This window comes from Scophthalmus maximus, chromosome 14, assembly GCF_022379125.1.
Source record: "Scophthalmus maximus strain ysfricsl-2021 chromosome 14, ASM2237912v1, whole genome shotgun sequence".
In the NCBI taxonomy this organism is placed as follows: Eukaryota; Metazoa; Chordata; class Actinopteri; order Pleuronectiformes; family Scophthalmidae; genus Scophthalmus; species Scophthalmus maximus.
The window spans coordinates 13808170-13830569 of record NC_061528.1 but is presented as its reverse complement, the minus strand read 5'-3'; the positions used below and the strand labels follow the sequence as shown (position 1 = coordinate 13830569).

General features: G+C 42.4%; 1 protein-coding gene across 1 annotated transcript; it reads right to left on the bottom strand.

The window, feature by feature from the left end:
* Positions 1 to 1012: 1012 nt before the first annotated feature.
* Positions 1013 to 22362, bottom strand: edar (ectodysplasin A receptor). Its single transcript, XM_035604764.2, has 11 exons — positions 22299 to 22362; positions 19391 to 19510; positions 16025 to 16206; positions 13961 to 14046; positions 9594 to 9671; positions 9317 to 9442; positions 9027 to 9101; positions 6617 to 6689; positions 4166 to 4496; positions 3982 to 4045; positions 1013 to 3710 (listed from the first exon to the last, which is right to left on the bottom strand). Exons 1-11 carry the CDS (start codon positions 22347 to 22349, stop codon positions 3325 to 3327), a joined length of 1572 nt encoding a protein of 523 aa, XP_035460657.1. The 5' UTR covers positions 22350 to 22362; the 3' UTR covers positions 1013 to 3324.
* Positions 22363 to 22400: the final 38 nt, after the last annotated feature.

Here is a 22400-nt window from a genome sequence, read left to right as displayed (position 1 = left end):
TCTGTGGCTAGTTTTTCTCTAGAGTTTACCATGATTTTGTGCTGTAGTACAAAGCTTTTTGGCGAAGGAACTGATCACTCCTTGAAACGAGCCATGGATTTGTCAGTTCAGTTGAGCTCTTAGTTGCAAGAAAACAGGCAGGAATAGAAACTTGAGCGAGTTAATTCATCCTATTGATTCGTTTGCAGGGTGTTTGAGTGTCCCTGTGCGAATGAACCGGTGACATGAATCACACGCTCAGCGTGTGTCTGAGTTCAAGTCATTTGGCTTTGTAGGAGGAACTGGGTTTTGTTCAAGTTTTATATAGGTAGGTTTTATTGATCCCAGAGGGAAGTTAACTCTGAGCCTGAAGAAAGAATTTTAGTTTTTTACAACACAACACGTCTCGAGTTACATGAAACGAGTAGCAGTAGAACAAAGTCTTGATTTATTAATGGCACAACAGATGTCAGCACAATTTTGAATAGCATTAGATGTGAAATATAGCAGTAAATACGATTGACAACTATATTGTAAATGTGAGCAGAGTATGCATGCAACAAACATATGCATGGCATGACACTGGAAGCAGAACGCAATAGAAAGTTCAAAATAATTGTTCATAGTTGTCCGCCAGCGGCAAAAGCAATTTTAACAGTTTACTATCTAGCAAAACGTGGCATGCAAACAGTCTAAACTAAGATGTTGAACATGGTAAACGTTTCACCGGCTAAAGATCTATTAACATTGTCAATGTGAACATGTTGGCATGCTTACATTAGGGTACGCATTGTGTAATTGAATAAGACTCTTTAAGTGCACCACCTACCGCTTATCTCCATTAACCACTTCTTTGCATAACAGTAGTTGATGGAATTATGCATCAAATCACATTTCTCTAGCTGATTTTCTGAAAATACGTTTAAAATTTTCAATACATCTGAATGGAATCTCTTGATTATTCCACACTCTGTCTCAGTCCTGAAGGTCCGGTCCACAGTCACTTGTCTCGAACAAAAGTCGAATACCAAGCCATTGTTGCATTACATCTTTATTAAAGTATACATTATGTACAATAATAAGTTATATATACAGTTATACTTTGGTTCTGTGATGACTTTGTGTGTGTGTGTGTTTCTACATGTTCTACTATAACGTATGTGCTACTGAGGTAAGTAATCCGTGTTTGGTTTCTGTATATCATCCTATCAGCATAGTATACCGTGTGTCAGACAAGGGTTTGCATGCCTGAAAACAGGGCTTGGATCCGTTTCATTTCAATTTAGTCCAGCAATTAGATTATTTACAAAAGTTCAACAGCATAAATCATGATAAAAATAACTAGTTAAACCTGTTTTGAATTGAACTGGATCTGATGTAGACAACCCTGCTCTAAGAGAGCAGTTATATTTAATGGGATTTATTTTATTTGCCTTGACAAGAGGTCAGACATGTGCCCTAATTCAAAGTACTAGGGTCCAGCCCCAGAGTTTGCAATATAAAATATGAAAAAAAAGCAGTATAAAAAGAACTTGGCAGCAGGTGATTTGATTCTGTGCAGACCAGTCACAGGACATTATGCTGACAACATCAGCCATCAGATAAAGCTCAGTCATATTCCCAAGAAATGAGACCAAAACAAGTCTTGGCATTGCTTGTTTGAGTAAAATTTTGTAGCCGAACGAAAAACAGAGAGCAGGACATTGACCAGCATCGTATCTATTTAATATTATTATTATCTGTTGTTGATGAAGCTTAGATGAGCATAAAATGTGATGCTCTTCACAAAGTTTAACCTGATGCTGATCGGAGCCACCCGCAGCCTCCGTACATACAAACAGTAAACTGGCTTCTATCAGAAGTGGACAACCCACACAACTGCATATTGTTCTCGTTTGCTATATTGGTCCCATAGGGTGGAGGAGAGCTTAAATCCTGTCGGAGCATGACTGAGCCGACCACAAAAGCTGAGCAAGATCAGACGCTGTAGGACAACCGTAGCGCTGCCTCCCTCCACCGCCAACCGGCTGCATTCTTGCACCGTTTCGCAGCACAGAAAACCCGGGGGCAGTTAGTCATGCCTGCGCTGTGGCATCTCCATTTTTTTTTTAATGCAGGGTTTTTTACAGCTTTTCCACTGGGCTTTCAGCGGTTAAGTGGCCCTAAATGCTTAATTGGGTGATGGAAATCACGGGCACTTTGCACCCGCTCTGTAAACCACAACACTTCAGCCTATTAGGGGCCCGGCAAGCCACACGGCAAATAATTAGGACTGGCGGCAGCGCTAGACCACAGCACTGGGGTGAAAGGGGAGAGAGGGGAAGAATTATTAGGGGGTGTGGGGGTGGGTGACAGACTGAAATCACTGCTGAGGAAGTAGTTATAGCAGCAGAGCGTGCTGGTTCTGTGCGTTGATTTATATACTGTGTTAAAACGGAGCACAGGCAGCAGACACATGCTATGCAGTTCTAAGCATTTAATGAACAGATCATTCTTTGGGATGAATCCACCATAATCTACTCCGGACTATAGTTGCGTCTGTGCTGGTGAGGGGTAGAGTTCAGTGAGAGACACGGGCGTGTCCCTAAACGCCCAAAGTTCACGAGCATACTGTAGTTCACCAGATGAGAGTTGAGCTGAACGATGTTTTGGCGTTCCCAGCTGGGCATTATGTTTGCATTCTGAGCGGTGGGCTCGTATCGGCCCGTCTTTCCCATATGATGACAGCACAGCCAAGAGGCGCATTCATGGATGCTCACTGACGCTGCGGTCAGACCAGGTCGCTTCCCATTCACGGACACACAGCCCTCAGCTGTGTCAGCAGGAGGTTCGCTGAGAGGACAGCTAAGGGGTTGGTTGGCACCGCTGCACACCATTGTATCTTTTTATTCCATTTTTGGGGCTGGAACTGCTTACTTAATATTGTCAGTGTTTTTAAAAAGAAAAAATCTTACTGCGTTAGATCCAGCGCAAAGTTAAACCAGCTATTTTTTTGTTCACATTCCTTAGAATTTGAGAAAGGCAAGAATCGAAATTGATTGATAGTGTTTTGTTCTCGCAGAGGAGAAAATGTCTGAAATGAGCAATCTTTTATTTTCGTCTTTCTCGAAATCTGTGGAACTTTGGAATGATACAAACTATTTCACATTGCTAGCTTCTTGACAGAGAATAACCACGGTGGGCAAAGAGGATTGTGCCTGCGAAAGGTCCACTGACATTCTTCATGTGATGGGTGTAATATGTGTACTGTATATGTGCCGTCCTCCTAGTCCGAGCAGTAACCGGTCCCTACATCAACGTATACTGTAGGGCACCCAAGTCTCTGAAGTCTCCGCTCCACCGCATCTAGACACTGGCACAGCGTTGGGAGGGAGACAGGTACGGGGGCTGACAGACCAGCTGGCTGTGGAAACTGTTGATGCCTTGTCGCCCGGCCACTGCTGCCATCTCACCGCTGCCCAGCACGTCCGAGCAGAGCGACTCCACGGCGTCCAGCCTCTCGATCTGCACTAGGCGGGTGAGGAGGTCGGGGATGCTGTAGCCCGCCGTGCTCACCCTCTCGAAGAGCTGCAGGCCGTCGCTCATGCCGCCGATCTCGTCGCGCTTCAGGCCAAAGCTCTCGGCCAGGTGCCTCCATGTCTTCACCACGGCCGCTTCGCTGCTGTAGGAGGAGCTCAGCATGCGGCTGGTCTTCTCCAGACAGTCGAAGGGGAGCTCTGTGGGGCTCAGGCCTGGAGAGGGACAGGAGTGTTAGAGCATATTCGGTCACATCAAAATGTGTAATTTGGCCATGCTATTGGCGTTGCTCTATAGGGATGTCAGTGTCAGTCTGTTGGTTGGTCCATTACTTTGGTCCAGACTGACTGATATCGCGACAAGTACTGTATGTGCATCTTTAAGCACTAGGGCTTATTTAAAAAACAACAACAACAAAAAACATATATACAGACACGCTCTCACAGTGAATTCCTCTTTACAAGGCTCAGTAAGAAAAATGTTTACCCTCTGTAACATTGCAGGCTCTGGCGTATAGATCCAGGATCTTTTTCCTTCGACTCTGAAGCATCTGTGTGATTAAACAAAACAACATTTTGTGATTTCCAGATGATACTGAACCGGGAATCTGTTCATGATCATATTTCTTTTTTACTGCAGCGACATCTTTAAACGGTCCTTCTTCCCTTACCCCTGGGGTTTTATTGTTGTTATTGATTGCGTTCATGTTGCTGATGTGGTTAGTGCTGGAGATGTGGTTGACATTGCCGATGTGGTTGGGACTTGGGATGTTGTTGGCATGGCCAGCTGGGGAGGTGGGGGTCCCGTTGCAGGCATGGTCGCTCTCCAGAAGCCCCAGGGAGAGCAGGCAGAGGTCGGGCTTGTTGCCCAGGTTGAGGAGGCACCGGTTGGGGCTCAGGTTGTTGGTGTCGGCGGATCCCTGTTTGTCGGACGCAGGCTCCTCATCGCTGTCAATGCTGCGGCTCAACAGCTGCTCGTTCTCTGATGACGCATCGTTTTCACTGCCCAGACAAAGACACATGCAGTATTGGGACATGCGTGCACACATTCTCTGGTAACACATTGAGACTGAGACCATACACACAGTTGAAATATGTGTGTGGTCTCCTGCCACCTCCTGGGCAGGTAATGTTTTGTAACATTTACAGTAAATCCTACGAAAATCAAATTAAATGGGTTTTATATATTGTATTCAGTTTTTTCCCCGTTTTTTTTAACATTTCCAGAGAACAAAAACGTCAAAACGTCGAAGGTCCTCTCTACAGCCAATGTTTGGTTTGTACCTTCTGGGCTACTGTAGAAACATGACATTCTCTGTAGAAGAGGACCACCTTCCAATGTAGATATAAAAAGCTAATATGAAGGAAACGAAAACACAATTATTCATAGTTTCGAGGGATTATACATTTTCCATTTCTGCCAGTGGATCCCTCTAAATCCTACCCACTGGACCTTTACATAATCTAGTCTCTCTTTTTGCTTTCCTCATTTTACATTTAAAAAAACATCCTAGTTTTCTGGAAAATGCTTCTGGAAAACAACGCACAAGTTATCACATTTTGCTGTCAAATGTGTTGCAGCGTCTTTTCACTGTACAGAGATGACTCTTCTGTCAGTGTGAGCAAAGATTTTAGCATAACAAAAATTCTTAGTTTGAATTAAATTGAAAATATAATTTTGAGTGTTTACCCCTTTTTTGTATTATTCATAAAGTGACGTCCCACACTACTGTTTTGCTCTTAGACATATCCATGCATTTGCACTGGTTCTCTCTATCTGCAGTTCATGTAGTTTTGCTTTGTACTGCATAATGACTTTATGCAGGATCAACAGAAACTTTGACCAATGGAAATGACTTGTAGAAGAAGGATGTTGCTGTTGCCATAGCTGCTGATGTTTCTGAGGTGTTCCTGTGATTGACTGAAATAGTCCTGCATTTTTACAACATGATACCATATAATATCATTTTATTACCCATCATCTCCCTCTCTGTGTCTGCTCTGGGTTTTCTCGCAAAAGCACCTTGTTGACAGAGAATGCCATTGTTTTCGCAGTCCCACGCTCTTTTTCTCAACACACACACACACACACACACACACAGTGCCATTGTTTCCTGGAAATCTAACACCCATGCTGGCAGTTACAGCGGTGAGTTAGCACATCCTTTGGCATGCTGCTATACCACACGGTTTATTGCTATTGATGCTGGTGTGTGTGTGTGTGTGTGTGTGTGTGTGTCAATCTAATGCTGCAAGAACTATAATATTTGAACACAAAAGCTCACTGTAGGTCTGGCAGTGCTGTGCTTTGCTGTGCGTAATCATGTGTTCCCCCGTCCATCGGCTACTAGCGCCTATAAAGCAGCATTGTCTGCACATGGGGGATGAGATGTATGCAGAAAGATGGAGATGAGAAAACTGATGTGCTTTTGTTGTCTGCCAGGATGTGCTTTGACCTGGTGGTGGTTTTAGGTGAGGCCTGGAGTAAACACCCCTATCGGCTCCAACAACTACCTCCTCTGTCCCTCTCCCAGTGTTTGTTAGGCTCCAGGGCTCATCTATGCAATACCTCACACCTCTCAGCCGTCTGCTTCACTAAAAACAAAAGAAAACCTCAATTGCACTTGCTTTTTACATGCCTGAGAGAGAGACACACACACACACACACACACACCTGGATAAAGCAGAAAAAAACAGGTCAGCAACGATGCTACTACTGCAGTGACTTGTTTTGTAATGGATTAATTACGAGCAGATACTGCAAATGATAAAAGCTTCTTTCTTTTGAGCAGCGTCTCTGTGTCGCCACAGACAAATGCAAACATACACACACACACACACACATACACACACACACACACACACACACACACACAAGATCAGGACATAATGGTGTTTCAAACACATGTACTGTATACACAGTATTTTATCATAAGTAAGTATTGAAATTGTTTGGTTGAAAAAATCAGAACTTTTGTGAAGAGGAAACCGAGATAAATGCCTTTGTTACTGTTGTAAATCCCTTTTCTCAGGCGACTGATCAAAATACGTCTGGGGGGTCGAGCTAGTGCAGAAAAAGTCGTTATAATCGCAAATCCTGTCTATTTACACGTGTCTCTCACCTTTTCACCGTCTTCTGAGGAGGAGCTTTGAGTTTGTCAAATTCGTCTTTTTCCGAGTAGATCACCACATTATCTAAGAGGAAAAACAAGAAGACATGCTCACAGGGTCAAGTGTGTGTTTTTTTCTCCCAGATTAAAATATATATAACACAGAGGAAGAAAATCAGTAATGCCATCCCCTGTTAAGATGTTGATTCAGAAAAGTGTTTTTTTGTGGTCTGTAACTGGATTAAATCTGCATTTTTCTTCATAGATGTTTACATGAGTTTAGAGCTCAAGAGAGAGCAGATTCCTGAGGCTTAAGAAGGATTCACAGTTAGATGGATGTATAAAATGATTACAGTGACTTATTTATGTTAAATTACACTTGTGTCACGGATACCGACGGTGTAATGAGTGAATACCTTAGTGGAACAAATGCTGTGTGAGTATAAGAGAGAGACACAGCGTGAGCGTGAATTTAAGCATCTGTGTCTTTCATCTTACAGACATATAAACGCAGTGTCTACGTGATTGACAGCTCCGGTAGAGCTCCAAGCAATGGGCTTCTCTCCTAGACACACACACACACACACACCAGTCATCCCAAATGCATTCATGCACTGATGCACACACTCCTGATGACTCAAAATTCCTGAAAAATTCACATATTCATTTATTTTTTGCTTTAATCAAGTGAGCGACCTTGTCATAACACCTAATGTGTTTCTGGCCACAGATACAGTAAGTGTGTGTTTGTGTGTGTGTGTGTGTGTGTGTGTGTGTGTGTGTGTGTGTTCTCGTCCATGCCATATGTAAGTGGTTAGTCAGTCAGTCTGGGAGTGAAATTGAACAGAGCATCATTGTCAGGAGAAATGGCGCCTAAAGCAACGTATGGCTTTAGCTTTAGAAGCTTCACATTCCACCATGAGGTACTCATCATACTGCAGGTCTGTCAGTGTACACACACACACACACACACACACACACACACACCTAAATTTGCATAAATCCTGCTAAAATCATCATAAATAAACACATACATACCAGACTGGCGTGCAGAGAGAAAATTACATTCAAATGTAAATGTGAATTCAGTCAAATTTTAATGAGATGATACAATTAATTTGATGACACGTTTGTGTGTCCCATAATTCAGCAGACATGCTTTTCTAGAGAAATTCTGCAAAATGAAATATGCAATGTGCAGCTACGAATTGAAAAAACAAATCATCAACGGCTAAGCGCAGAGCACATACAGGAAAGTGTTGGATGATACTTAAGTGGATGTAAGCCTGACCACAGATAACATCCAGTGTCTGGGCTTAACAAGTAAGCCAGTCTTCCAGTTTCCAGTTAGAGAGGATTTTGCTGCACCATTGAGTCAAATTATATGCATGTTGCAGTAATCACTGCTGGGTGGTATGTGTTCATGCCTCAACCGTCACGAAAATTGTGTGCTGTGTCACTGTGATTATTTTGGAGTGATTTTATAGTCGTTAAAGCAAAGGAGTAAAAAAACCAACAAAAAATTATAGTGCGTCTCGTTACTATAATTATGTAGCTATGGGTGCCTTTGTACTGCTATGGAGCGTGTTTTTAAGTAACTTAAGTTTAATCTGCCTCTGTTATTGAGCGCATATTTTGCAGGCTCGTCATTAGGGACCGTGCAGTGTGTGAGCGGAGTTTATGGAGACGTGGTAATGATCAGTGACTGCTGGCCTGTTTATTTTTACTGATATGAAAACACTAAGTAGAGAAGACAAAAAACAGATGGTCTGTACATACACAAGAGTACAATCAGTCACCATATTATTGTATTTTCATCCTTTATGTTTGTTTCTGCATTTTGTTTTATATCTTACAGATTGTATAATATAAAGTCTGAAGTGTCCTAAAGTCTAAAAGTCTACATTTTTCATGTGTAGTCTTCTTGGATATCAGATTTAGATTGATGGCTCAAACAGCAAGGTCGTCACCATAGCATCCCAGTTATCGAATTTATTTCTGGAGCATTATATTAATGTGATTTTGCATTTGAACATAGCTGAGTCAAAAGCTTGCCTGCACCCATGCATATGGCCAAAAATGTGGACAATATTAGGATCATGTATACATGGATATGAATAACAAGATTACTTATGTTTCATGTAAACATTCACATTCAGGTTATAATGAAAACCAGGGTAAGGCTCATAACCAGGATACTGATGTGCACATAAACAAATCATTGTTCATTGACCACTGTTACAATGTGGAATTGAGTCATTTCTGGTTATGAGCTTAACCATTCAGGAATATATTAAGACGCTTAAAAAACATTTCAGCTCATTACTCTTTCAGTGTGTGTGTGTGTGTGTGTGTGTGTGCGCTTGCGTGTGTGTGCGTGTATGTGTGTGTGTGTCTGTCTGAGTGTGTCCTCCTGTCTTACCTGGGACCTCTTTCTTTTCTTCCTGTTTGTTGGTCTGAGCCTCCACTGCCTTCACAACTTGTCCGGTACAACATGCTGCACACGCACACACACACACACACACACACACACACACACACACACACACACACACACACACACACACACACACAGGTTGAGAGAGAGAGAGACGTGGGTTGACATTAAACACAAATTCCAACTTTTAAGATGTGTGTGTGTGTGTGTGTGTGTGTGTTTGTGTGTGTGTGTGTGTGTGTGTGTGTGTGCGCGTGTGCGCGTTTGCCTCTCACCCTGACCACTGGGTTTGGCCTTCAGGATGTAAAACATGATTATGAGAACGATGGCGATGGCCATGATGAATATGGTTGACATGGCGATAATGAGAGCCGTCGCGAGGTGACCCTGTCCGTTGGAACCTGAAACACAAAGTCATGATTATAATGAATGGTTTGATGTTGGGTGTGTGTGACAGTAACAGTATGTGTGTGTGTGTGTGTGTGTGTGTTAAAGAGTGGGTGATAATAGAATCTAGTCTGTACATTTTTGTCTGTGTGTATTTACATATACCTTTATCAGGATGAGGGAACACAGTGGTGCTGCCAGGGTCGATGACGGGTTTTTCTCTTGGTCTGCTGCTTTGCGTACCTGTGAAACACACACACACAAACACACAAATCAGACCTTGTTCATTCATGTTTCTCCTGCTCATACATTTATGAAGCTTCTATTGAGTGTGACACTGCACTGCAAAACTGTAACATTTAAGGGTGACATATGCTCATATTCAGGTTCATACTTTTAATGTGGGTGACCACTTGAAAGGTTTACATGCTCTAATGTTCAGAAAAAGCATCAGTGTTCTCATACTGCCCATTCCTTCAGCTCCTCCTTTCACCCTCTGTCTAAAAACACCTGGATTTATTTTAGCTCCACCTCCCAATAAATCCCAGTCTGCTCCGATTGGCCAGCTGGCCCACTCAGTTGTGATTGGGCAACCAATTTCAAAATGTGTAGGAAATGTCATGCCCCTTCACCAGAAAAGTGGAGATTCTCAGATTGCAGGCGGGGTTACCCCAAAAGAGACCAACTGAGACATCACAGTGGGAGAGAAATCTGAACCAGTTGTTCAAAACCAGGCTGTAGGGTTTAGCCAGCTCACAAAAAAACCACAGGGTGATCTTTTTTCACAGTTTGTGGGCCGGCAGTCTCCAAATTGCAGTATGTGCAAAAACACTTTTGCATAATATGTCACCTTTAAACTTGTTATTGGCAGAGTTCACATTAGATCATTCACTGGTGCCGGCGCGTTAGCTTTGGCCTTGCATTTTATAGACCTATTTCTTTTTAAGTGTTTGCACAGCATTAACATTTCACAAAGTCAAATTATAACAGATTAACAGCGTTTTTTCTTACTTCATAATTGTCAGACCTACTCCTACTGTAGTAAACTAGCAGTTGCGTCGGGTGTTGTCCAGATTTGCCACTCCTCCCCCCCCAGCCCTCCTCCCCTGCGTCTCTGTGACTGGATTATTCATCAATTGTTTTTACTTGCTCCTAATTGAGCTATAACACCCCTGGCAGCTCGTAAATCTGCCTTGTTAATCAGTCTCTTATTTCCCCAAGTTGATATACTGTACACCTTTTTGGCATTTGCCCTGCCACTTCCCATGGTCTCGAGACTCGCACACACACACACACACAGACACACACACACGTTGGTGCCCTGTGGCTGCAGACATCAACTCCCGGTATGTGTTTACACTCTCTGGATAAGGATATGCGTCTGAACTGGAATTCTGTTTAGCGTCTTGTGGTTTCATCTCTTAATCATGTCTCAAAGGCTGAACACACACTGCTAAATAATGACACTGCAGGGCAACCTGGATACTCCAAACAAACTGAGAGCTGCAGAATTACAGAGCAGCGGAGACATGAAAAAAAAAAAAGAGCACTTTTGTTTGAGGTGAGAATCATGATACCTCTTTAAGTGGGGATGAATCGAAGGTTAACCTCTGATAAATACTTCTGTGTCAAACTGATATGAATCAAGTGTCTGGTGTCTCTGTAGGTACAAAACTGTGTGCTTGCAGTTAGTACAATCGGCGGTATCCGTTGATAGTGATAACAAGCTTTATTTTGAGTATTTGTGTATTGGCAGGTGATGGGAAAATGGTCAAATGACAGAGAAAGGGAATTAAAATCTAAAAGGTGATAGTGGAATTTCAGCGATGCCTACAGTACTTACATTGTCTGGCTGCCAGAGAGTAGCATCAGCGCAAGCACTAACATGTTAATCATCTTCCTTTCTCATACCCACTGAGGTTTTAATTATCACACACACACACACACACACACACACACACACACACACACACACACACACACACACAGACACAGAGGTAGGCAGGAGCCAGGGTAATTTACAGATTACATGGCGAGTGTCAGCCTGCCTTCACCCTCTGCAAGTAGAACTCCCAGCTTTCAGCTCCCTTTCTTTTACAGTTGAGGGAGGTTCTGATCTAAAGGGCTTTAATTAAAATGTATCACAACCTGATTTAACAGAGCAGGAGAAATAAAAGATGTTATCTTTTAGCCAGACTAATCAAATTTATGCTTGCAGCTCACTTTGCTAGATCTTAATCCCAATTTGACTGATTCAGCACAACAACAGTAATTACATCTATATCCGTTTACATTAAGTGGCAGGTTAATGTCATGAGAAATCTTCTCGTGGCACCGGAGCAGTGATGCATTTTTTTCATAGTTTCTTGTCATTTTCGAAACAGACAGACTTGGGCAGTTACAAAGCAAAAATTTAAAACATTCTTAAATGAAGAGTTGCACATTTTGGGAAACTTATTACCTTTTTTTGCAGAGGGTTAGACGAGAATATTGATACCACACGTGTCTGTGTGAACTGACTGTCTGCAGCCAGTTAACTTGGCTTAGTATTCAATGATAAGAAAATCAGCTCTGAAGCTCAATAATTATCACTTTATTGCTTACTAATATAACATACTATTATAATACTAATATACATACATAAAAACACCAACATGCTTTAAAACTAAACCAGGATTTCCATTTCCAGTCTTGATTCTAGGCTAAACTAAAAGGCCACTGGCTATAGCCTTAAACTCAGCAGCCAGAAACAAGAGTGGTATCAATATTCTGATCAAACTCTAAAGAAGGAAATAAGCATATTTCTTTAAAACAATATATTTCAATGTAACAATCATCATATTTCACGTGGCAGTCCCGAAATGAGCTAGATTAATCTGAGCAAATAATTATTAAAGTAATTATTTATTATCTTTTATTTGGGCTTCGTCACAGCATCATTCAATCACTCATTTCCATGCCCTGGAGAAACAATTAGGGAGCTGTTGAAAAGCAAGTGTTTAATCACACACACGCACGCACACACACACACACACACCCCTTCTCCTCTGCAGGCCTGGGCTGCTTTTTGGGGTTTTCATCCTTCCAAACACACTCATTAAATATGACAAAATAACAACACCATTGATTGTTGGGATCTTCAATTACACTCAAAGGGGATTTCGAGCAATTATGGGCCCATAAATATTGTCCTCATCGACGTATATATATCAGTGAGGGTCGAAAACACTGTGGAGATCCTGTTGACATTCACTCAGTCTTGGATCAGTGTGATGTGTTTGTTACATGCGGACAAAGATGACTTCTGAAATTGCATTTGAGGTCTTTAAATCTCCTTGATAACATTATGATACTGATTTTCTTACTAAATGGTTTGATGACAGGCACACTTCTGGGCTAGTAAACAATTCAATTCTTACATAACAGACACATGCAACTTTGCAGTGCACAATGAAGACTATATATATATATAATATAGACTTTATAACTCCTTTTTAAAACTGATGAATGTAAAAAAAAATATCAATGCTGTTCGTAATCTAAACATATGCAGGGGCTATTGGTAATCAAGTTTACATTAGCAAAACAGCTTACGTGAGTCTCTGGTGATTGGAATTTAATTGAAAATATATAATAAAAAATTACAATAAACTATAATGATGCAACTTAATAAGGATTGTAATCTGTACAAAAGAATCCAAACTTGCTCATCTACTACAAACACTGCACCATATGGCTGCAATAATTAATTGTGCTTTATCACCACTGTCAAGTGCAAATGTAAAATCTGCGAAATATCAAAAACATATTTATTGCTTGACTGCCATCTGCTGGGGTTTTGAAAGGCATTTTAGAAAACCAGGGCAACGATCCCCGAAATCCCAGAGGACCAAAATGTGTGACGAGGAATCAGACCGGGACATGTCACATTCACGCTTTGTGCTACAAGTGTATAGAAACGTTGTCGGACAGCTGAGGCTGATGGGAAACAGAAAAATTGAGACATCCTCTGGTAGATATTATCGTCCACTGATGTGGTTGCAGCAACAGCTGGCACCATAATGTGCACACATACAAAGAGGTACCTCTGAACACACCTCTGAAGCCAGAGAACCAGGGGGGACAGGGAGTGTCCACCTCTATTGTATCTACCAGCAAGGCCCACTGAAAGAGAAGGACAGTGACCAGAGGGTCTGGGAGAACTCAGCACCACATCTGACCTCCAATTGTTCCCTTTAACCTAGTCCAGGGCTTTTAACACACAGTACATCTGCTTTTGCACAGCCTGTCCTGTTTGATTTCCTTTCATTCAGACAGAAAACATTTAATGTGTGGTAGCTTTTAATCTAGCGGAAACCAGATCTGTGTTTTGACAGCGTAAAGCTGTGAAGATGAATGTTGAAAACGAAAACAGGGGAATTCATAGTCGAGAAAGAGAGAAAAAATAAAGGATGTTGGGGCGAAGGGTTTGCGAGGAAGCGAACGGAAGGAAGGGGAGGGGGGAATGAACGTGTGAAGAAGTGGCCTCTTACATTCTTTGGTGTTGCGCGGCGCGTTCTGGCAGGAGTGGCACACCATCCCGTAGAGGTTTCTGGGCCTGTTCTCCAGCATGTAATACCTGGGAGACAAAAAGTACATATTATTGGGCTACAAAAAACCTGGTACAGGTGTGTGTATGATACGAGGCCTACCTAAACTTCTAGACATACTTGACATGCACAGTGCTCAGGTATGGGGAAGCCACCGAGGTGAAAAGTTTGACTCGGTGAAGAAATGTACATAATTGATGGCCCGAAGGCACCAAACACTGGCTTGGTACAGATATCGCCCTGAGTCTTGAGCGTCTGAGCGTTTAGAGGAGAGGAGAAAGGGAGGCAACCAGGCCCCCGAGTCTGTGAATGAGTGGCAGCAGCATTAAATCATTTAGGCTTGAGAGCAGAATACCCACGAGTACGTACATACAGTGTGTGCAGCCCGCAGGTGCCGTCACATGTCAGTATACAGTCAGAGCAACTGGTTCAGTCTTGTGCTGAACAACACGACAGCACCACAATCCAGGAGAATTTGATTAGAGATTTCTATGGATGTTGGTGGACACATAGGTGAACTGTAGGGGATATCTGGAGACAAATACAAATGTCGAACAGATTTCTACAGATCGTGGAGCTGGACCAAGTTCATTTATTTAGGATGAACAAAACCCTTGAATCTTTTGAATGAATAAAGCATTTCAATTTCATTGTAACTCAATATTTAAAATGATTCATTTCATAATGCATGATTATATATTAGAAATGTGCTGAATATTTTTGGGCATTTTGCAAACCCTAAGGCTCAAACCTGCACGAGCTGCTCAAGCTGTTATTGCAAAGTAAAAAATGTCCGTGGATTACGTAAATTTCAACTTTCATATTAGGTTACATCATATTAGTCGGAGCAAAACAGTATTGTGTCAAAAATAAAAAGAACATGAAAAGTTAACACTTGTACGTTTAGAAATAAAATTAAAACATTTTTTATCCAGTAATAAATGCTACCATTTTTTGCATTCTTTATTTCTATGGGCCCTTAAAAGTTTAACATGTGCAGTACACCAGCTAGGATTTTTGTTTTGGTGCACATTTTCTACTCCCTCTTAAATTCAATCAACCCACAACAAAGTCAAATGTCAAAAGAAAATATTGCAGTGTTAAAGAAAGTGATAAAACATTTTTTTAATTGGTTCTGTCTGGGCCCATGTCCCATCCTTCCATTACGTTTCACCAGAATCTGTTGCGTAGTTTTCATACTACTTCATACTACTGTACACAGCACGACATACCAACACAGACATGACCAAACTCAGTGTTCCTGAGCGCACTCGTTCCTGTAACAGTCGCATCCTGTGAAAGGAGAGGGAGAGCAAAGAGAACTAGGAGTTGGCAGGACGGCATCCTGACTGATGACGGGAGGAGAGGATTTTTAACATTGCGCTCTCCAATAGCCCCAAATCATCAATCTCTTCAAGACCTACTTGATAAATATTTCCCACATTTAATCATACACATCAGATAAAATATGATTCAACGAAAAAAGAAAATCTATTGATTGCTTTAGAAAACATCTTAGCATTAAATGACTGTCTTGCAGCAGCAGATCCAGAACAACATGCTCTGAGAAACAAACTGCTTGGTGCCGACGCAGCGAGTCGGTCTGCACAGAGAATGCCAGTGGAGGGAGACGCTGGGAGGTAGGAGGGAGGAACGGGGGAAGGTCTGGTAACATTTAAGCCTTCCTTATTGCCTTAATATCTTTAAGTGACAGGGGTTGCATCCACAGCTGTCATGCGCAAACGGGGGAGTTGAGGATTTAGTGTGTGTTTGTGCACAAAGTGAGGGGTTGTATTGGAGCGAAGGCGGCAGCGGGGTGGTCTGTTCACATGTCAACTCACTCTGCTTTAAAGCAAGTGTACGTACATATGTGCCGATATCTGAACAGTCACATTACATGGTCACAAGTGTATGTTTTCACACAGACGAATGGGATAGATGTACTGTACAGTAACAAATGGGTTTTTGAATCTTCTGGGGGTGCGTGTGTGTAGTTGTGTTGTTTACCCCGGTAAACATGGCCCACACTCAGCATCGCTGTCCGGGGTTCCTGCCACACGCACTGTGGCTTTGTAGAAGGCATCGCAGTCTTTATGGCGTCTGCAGATCTCGTACTTCCCCTTGGAATATTTGCCCTGCGGACACGGCACACAGGCGAAGTCCTCGTCCCTCACACCGTAGCCACAGGTCTGCAAAACACACACACATGCTTTTATTCACACAGAGCACATGCACATTTTCAGTAGTTTAAACATTTTAATGTAAATCAATGTGTGTGTGTGTGTGTCCTCACACACACACACACACACACACACACACACACACACAAGTTGAAAAAAAACACATCCCTCACGCTTGCACACATCTGTTTCCATCCATGTCCTTAGCAAATCTGCCATTACTGTTGAAATGACAAAATAGACATCTGATTGGTCACAGAGGTCCGTGTGTGTGTGTGTGTGTGTGTGTGTGTGTGTGTGTGTGCAGCTTTCCATGCCTGGTCCTGTTTAAAATGACCACCTCATCATTCTGTCTTCTAGCATCAATCTCCTCCCATCTCCGCGTGGTAATTCCTCGCAGCGGGGAGGCTGAACAACAGGCCACACACACATACAAAAACATACTCTCTTTCTCTTTTTTGCTCGCCCCCTTTCATCTTCCATTTCCCCTTTTACTTTCATCCATCTATTAAAACAAGCCTATGCCTCTTAGCTTTGGGCTACAGTAGACCGATTCTTCAAGAAATCCAATATCGCCCGCCTTCTGTTTGACGTCTGCGAGTCTCGGTGTGATTGTTTGATATGAAACTCCACTGAGCCATCGACAGGATCCTGTCTCTTTGGGTTAGAGCTCGCTTTGGATCTTTTGTCCATAGGCTCGCCACGGCTCTGCTTCTGTTCGTTAAATCAAAGCTGTTCAAGACCAATCAAAGGCTTCTTTTCTTTTCAAAGCAGCGTTGTCGCCTCTTTGAATCTCGGGTATCGAATATCTAGAAGGTGAAGAGGCGGATTTTTATTTTTATTTTTAGCCTATATTTTGAAAGTTGACATTGAAGGGGAAAAGATGGGAAATGGGCTGTGGTGACATGCAACGGAGGAGCCAGGACATACCAAACCAAGGAAGTTGCGGTGCATCTCTCAAACCACCAGTCCACAAGGCCGCCCCCGGGGAACGTCCCCTTAATGTCGTGCAGCTTTCACACATCATGAAAGCAGACATGAGACCTCCAATACCCGCTCCTTTAATGTTCCTTCATTGAATGTTTCTAAAGTTAGGAAGTCAGAAATATAAGTCTGACTCCAGTGTTTACAGTGCATTCATGCAAACCAGCGTGGAAATGTAACCCAGCTACATCAGCCACAATCTGGACACAAGATGCCAGTTAAAAGCGGACCTGAACATCTTCATCATTGTGTGTGTGTGTGTGTGTGTGTGTATGTGTGGGCATGGATTTTCTGAAGTCTCTGTAGTGTGGAGAAAGCCCTATGGTTATCCCATGATTAAAAGGGTGTCAAGAGCACATGCAGGGAAAACTCAGGGGAACAGAGGAACACATGAATTACAGACTGTGGCACCATGAGGATCAGACGAGCAGGCGAAAGTGCAAAGGGGCTTCTCATCTCGCTGATTAAACCTCTTTGTTCTTTCATGCGCCAGTCGCTCTCAAATGGTTAAATAACCCATCGCGACGGAGCTCGGCGCTTATTAGACTGAGCTCCTCGACTCCTGTGTAAATGGGGGGGGGGGGGACGAGCGGATGGCTCGATTTTACAAGTTCAAACACAACGCGTTGTTGGGGTGTTTACATAGAGCACATGGAAGCTCCGCGAACGCAAGGCAGGAAGGTGGGAAGTGGGACAGGAAGGGGGAAAACAAACCAGCTCAGTGGGAACCTCCATGAGATGTTTATGCAGTCCAGTTGATATAGCGAACTTGATAGCAAACAGGGGGAACATCAGCATTCACTTCGAGTTGTGTTTCTGGACACCTAAGTGAATATTCACTCTCTGCTCTCTCAAGATCTGCTTTTGGCTTCACCCACCTAAGGGGAATATCTGGCTCTTTAGCAGCTTAATGCTCCACTATGTCCCCCAGCTAGTCCGTAACTTTGTCTGTCTGAATTTTGGTGGTGAGCAGGAAAGGCAGAATGGGTTTTCTGACTTTCTGCTGAAAGCCATGTGAGTGGGGAAAGTGAGCCATGATAGTTAAGCTGTAGGTTGCGAAACGAAATCAGTGAGCTGAAAGACCCTGAGACACTTCGTAGAGCTGAGGAGAAATAAGGAAAATTGTTATTTTTATTTTGCACTTCCCATATTAATTGGGCAGAGCTTAGCAGACAAAAGGTGATGTGATGCACCTCCATTCACCTATCAGGAATTTAACAACATTTAAATCGGCATCCGATGACCCACCCGCACGGTCCTGATGAAGCAGATCAGCTGAGCGTTTGCGTGTAAAACTTTTAATAAGTGAGTGACAGGATGACTTTTGTTCTAACTTTTTTTAATCTTATTTTTGATGATATAGTCATGATCATTGAATGTTTGAACCGGGTGTTCGTAGGCTTTAACGAAGGAAGAGATACAGGAATTCATTAAGTGATATGATGAAGTTAATGTGAATACTCATTTTGGTTGGACTCATTTTTAAATGCCTATCAGTATAACTAGACACCTTATTTTACTCATGCTAATGACGCAGCTAGTCAGCGTATTCAGTTTTTTCCAAAACTCTGGCGTACTAATACAGTGTATCAAACTCCTCCATGTTTCTACAGGTTGACGCAGCTGTAATTTGGCCAGTAAACAACGCAATGCAAAAGGGAAAGCGCATGAAGGCTGCACTCAGACGTGAGACTGCGTTAAAGAAACACTGTTAAATCGAAAAGAAAACTACTTCAATCGGACGACACTTGCTACACAAACAAGATGCAGAAACGGTTATTTCTGTTAGTGTTATTTCTGTTCACCTTTCAGCTGTCTCACCTGCAGCTGCAGAGAGAGGGCGTGGCACCCCGGGGTGCCCACTGAAGCGCTTACCTGCTCTCTGTTATCTTTGGCTGCCAGCAGACGGACGGACGGGGGCTAAAAACACTGTGTGACTACTGCGAGTCATTCACTCTAATGCGTGCCTCCACGTCGAAAGTCAATGGGAGCAACAAACCAGAAAGAAATTTGAATTTGGGCACTCTTCACTGTGCAGCTATGTGTGTGTTTTGTGGGTGGTCTGAGCAAAACTGTCAGGAAGGCTCATATGGTCTGTTTTTTATACTATTTATCCATTTTGTATGGCTTCACTTTGTGTGTGTGTGTGTGTGTGTGTGTGTGTGTGTGTGTGTGTGTGTGTGTGTATGTGTGTGTGTGTGTGTCTCACCATATGTGGCTCTTGTCCTGGCTGGCACTGAGGACAGGCTTGGCAGCTGTTACTGGTCTGGTTGAAGAACTCGTACTCTCCACAGCTGGAATACTCCGCACTGGCAAACATGCAACACACCTAGAAGGGACGGAAAGAAAGACGGGTAGATAGAGAGAGAGAGAGAGAGAGAGAGAGGACAGACAGGTGGAGAGGGGGAGTGGGGAGACAGACACAAGTTAGACCTTTGACCAACATATTGTCAAATGTTGTGTCTGGAGGGATTAGATCCAGATTACTGCCTGGTCTAACCTGCTCAAACTTAACAATGTCACTGTTACAAAAATGCATATTGAAACAAATATTAACTTGGAACAAAATGGAAAGTGTGATCACAGAATATTACACACACAAAAAAATATATAATTTTGTAGCTATTATTTTTTCTATAGAAACAAAAAATACATTTACACACTGATTTTTTGAATCATATATCACATTTTTTAGTGCTAGAAGGTTTAAATCACTGTAAATTACTTCACCAAAACTTTCCTTGTGAAACTCAAATCTAGACTGCAAGTTCTCCATATTCAAAAGATACAACATCATTAAATCTCTAAATAAAATGTTTCTGCTTATGTGATGCACTTCCAGAATTTTATATTCGTAACTAGTCATACATCTGCAAAATTATTTGAATTGAGCATCAAAGACACTGCAACTTGAACTTCATATCGATTTGTGCGAGTGGGAGGTCAGGAAGTGCTGATCAGCTCTGCAATAAATACTGTTCTGTAAAGTGGTATGTCATAAATCATAATATCCATCTTGTCCCCAAGGACTAGTGACTGCAGATCAACTGCAGATTAAATTGTCATCCACATGTTTTAGATTTTTTCTTTTCCTGTTAAACTGATGGAATGCACCATCTTTTATGTTTGCCTGGTTCTGTATCAGACATTTAAAATGTTATCCACACTCAACATCTGCAGCAACAGCGTGGATGAACGACTGCACTGGATGATTTATTCAATACAATAAACTGGGAGAGAATCAGAAGCATCATTTCTAATTGGCAAAAACCAATCAGCCAAGAAAACAAACATCATAACCCGATTTCTTCAGCTGTGAAACTCAGATTAGTGGAGACCAAGCTTGTGTGTGTGTGTGTGTGCGTGTGTGTGTGTGTGTGTGGCATGGTGTCATAGTGGCTTGCTGTAATAGGTAGCATCTGGTATTCATGGCTTAACCAGCATTCTCTGTGCTCCTCCAAACAAACTAACTGACTTTTTTAAAAACTCATCTGCAGCCCAGAAAAAAGAAACGATGGAGGGAGGAAAGTAAACGAGTGCATGACTAATTCTCTCCATCTTCCCTCTGTTGTTTTAATAACATCTCCCTCTCTTCCTCACGAGCACCACATTACGGCAGACACAAGCCGCTTGTGTGCGTAAACATACAAACGTGTGCTGCCAGTGTGTCTGTGTGTGTGGATGTGATTGCATCATTTCAGGCCAAATGATCTGTCTGTGATAGAAACCAGATCAAGAATCTACTGACCTCTGGCCTACATTTCCTGTAAATACAACAAATACTTAAACAAATAAATTCATGGGAGTGCCCCTTTAACATGTAAAGGTCGTTAGTCTGCAACTAATAAGCTTCCTGTTTCTTTCAATATGTTTAAATTTGTACAAAACATCCCCATCCCTTCCTCTCTGTTGTGTCCACAAATGTAAGGGTCATTGTAGGTATTTAGCAAGTGATTACTGGCAGGCATTGTTTACATAAACTTTCTCCATGAGCAGCACTTTGTCTTTGAATAAACTGTTATAATGATCTTGTCCATATTTTTTCCACAGTTGGAAAAACAGACTATCCTATCGTTCCACTGCAACCTGCTAGAGCTACACAGGCGTCAGTCCCACAATGCCTCGAGAGGGCATTCGGCCAGGTAGCGTGAATGCAGCGTACATCTCTGCACATGTGCCCCACGTCCACTTATCTCCTGTTGAAGTTGAATTTATATCAGAATTTGGCGAATGTAGTAGAGTGACTAAATACGAGAGAGTCAGCCTGCATGGACAGACAGTAGCTGCTTTCAGGCATGAAGTGAAGTACAGCTTGTATGTGAGTATACATGTCCTGTGAGAATACAGCAGGAAAATCTCAGTAAGATGCCCAGCAAGTGAGAAGGCGTGTTGATGAGTGTAAACAAAACACTGCTTTCTACAGTGGACTTTAACGCGGTGTCCTGCCTCCTGCATCCTCTACACAGACGCCACAGAATTTCCCTGTCGGTGTGAACACGTCAGACTCTGACAATCTCCTGCTGCGTTCATCAGACGTGATATGTGATCCTATATCCAATTTTCCGCCCATTTGCCAGAGTTCATCTCGTGAAACAGCAAGTGACTGGTGAGAGGAGCACAGGAGTGGAGTGGTCAGGTGGAGGAGCCGGTTGGGAACGCTGTCAGAGGGCGTCACTGTCAACATCCAAAAAAGCAGAGAATCTGTGGTTTCCCGGTCAGATTTGAATGATCTCTGTGTTCTAAGAAGCTCTAAGTTTGACTTATTGCTACAAGCGCTGGAGCGTTGTGCAAGCTCCTGGCACATAACAGCTAAAGTCTGGATGCGATTCATACTGTCCGACCAAGAATGGTCAATAAATGCCAGTAGCAATAATATGGTGGTGATTTTGGATTAATGCTCCAGTCTGATGCCATTTTGAAGAGGTCACGAAGAAGAGAACATATGAAGTGAAGTACTGGAGGGACAGAGAAAAATTAAACAGGAGAAATGAAGGAGGGTGTATTGGAAAAGGAAAGGATAGGAATGAATGAGGAAGTTAATGAAAATATAAATTAGAGTTGGTTGAGGAATTAAGGGGGAAGAAACAGGAAATGAAAAATTAAAAAAATCAACTTACTAATAATGAGGACAGAAAAATGGACTTCTTCTGACCTCTCCTCTCTGACATTTTTGCGTCTTCTTCCTGGGGGACATAGAGACGACAGAGACAAAATTATTT

Bases quoted from the DNA above. Each gene is read 5' to 3' on its own strand.
- edar (XM_035604764.2), bottom strand. From the start codon at position 22,349: ATGTCAGAGAGGAGAGGTCAGAAGAAGTCCATTTTTCTGTCCTCATTA. The intron at 14,047-16,024 runs GTAAACAACACA...TTTGTCTCCCAG, and splicing joins TGTGGGCCATGTTTACCGGG to GTATTACATGCTGGAGAACA. The intron at 9,102-9,316 runs GTGAGAGGCAAA...GTGCGTGTGCAG, and splicing joins GGCCAAACCCAGTGGTCAGG to CATGTTGTACCGGACAAGTT.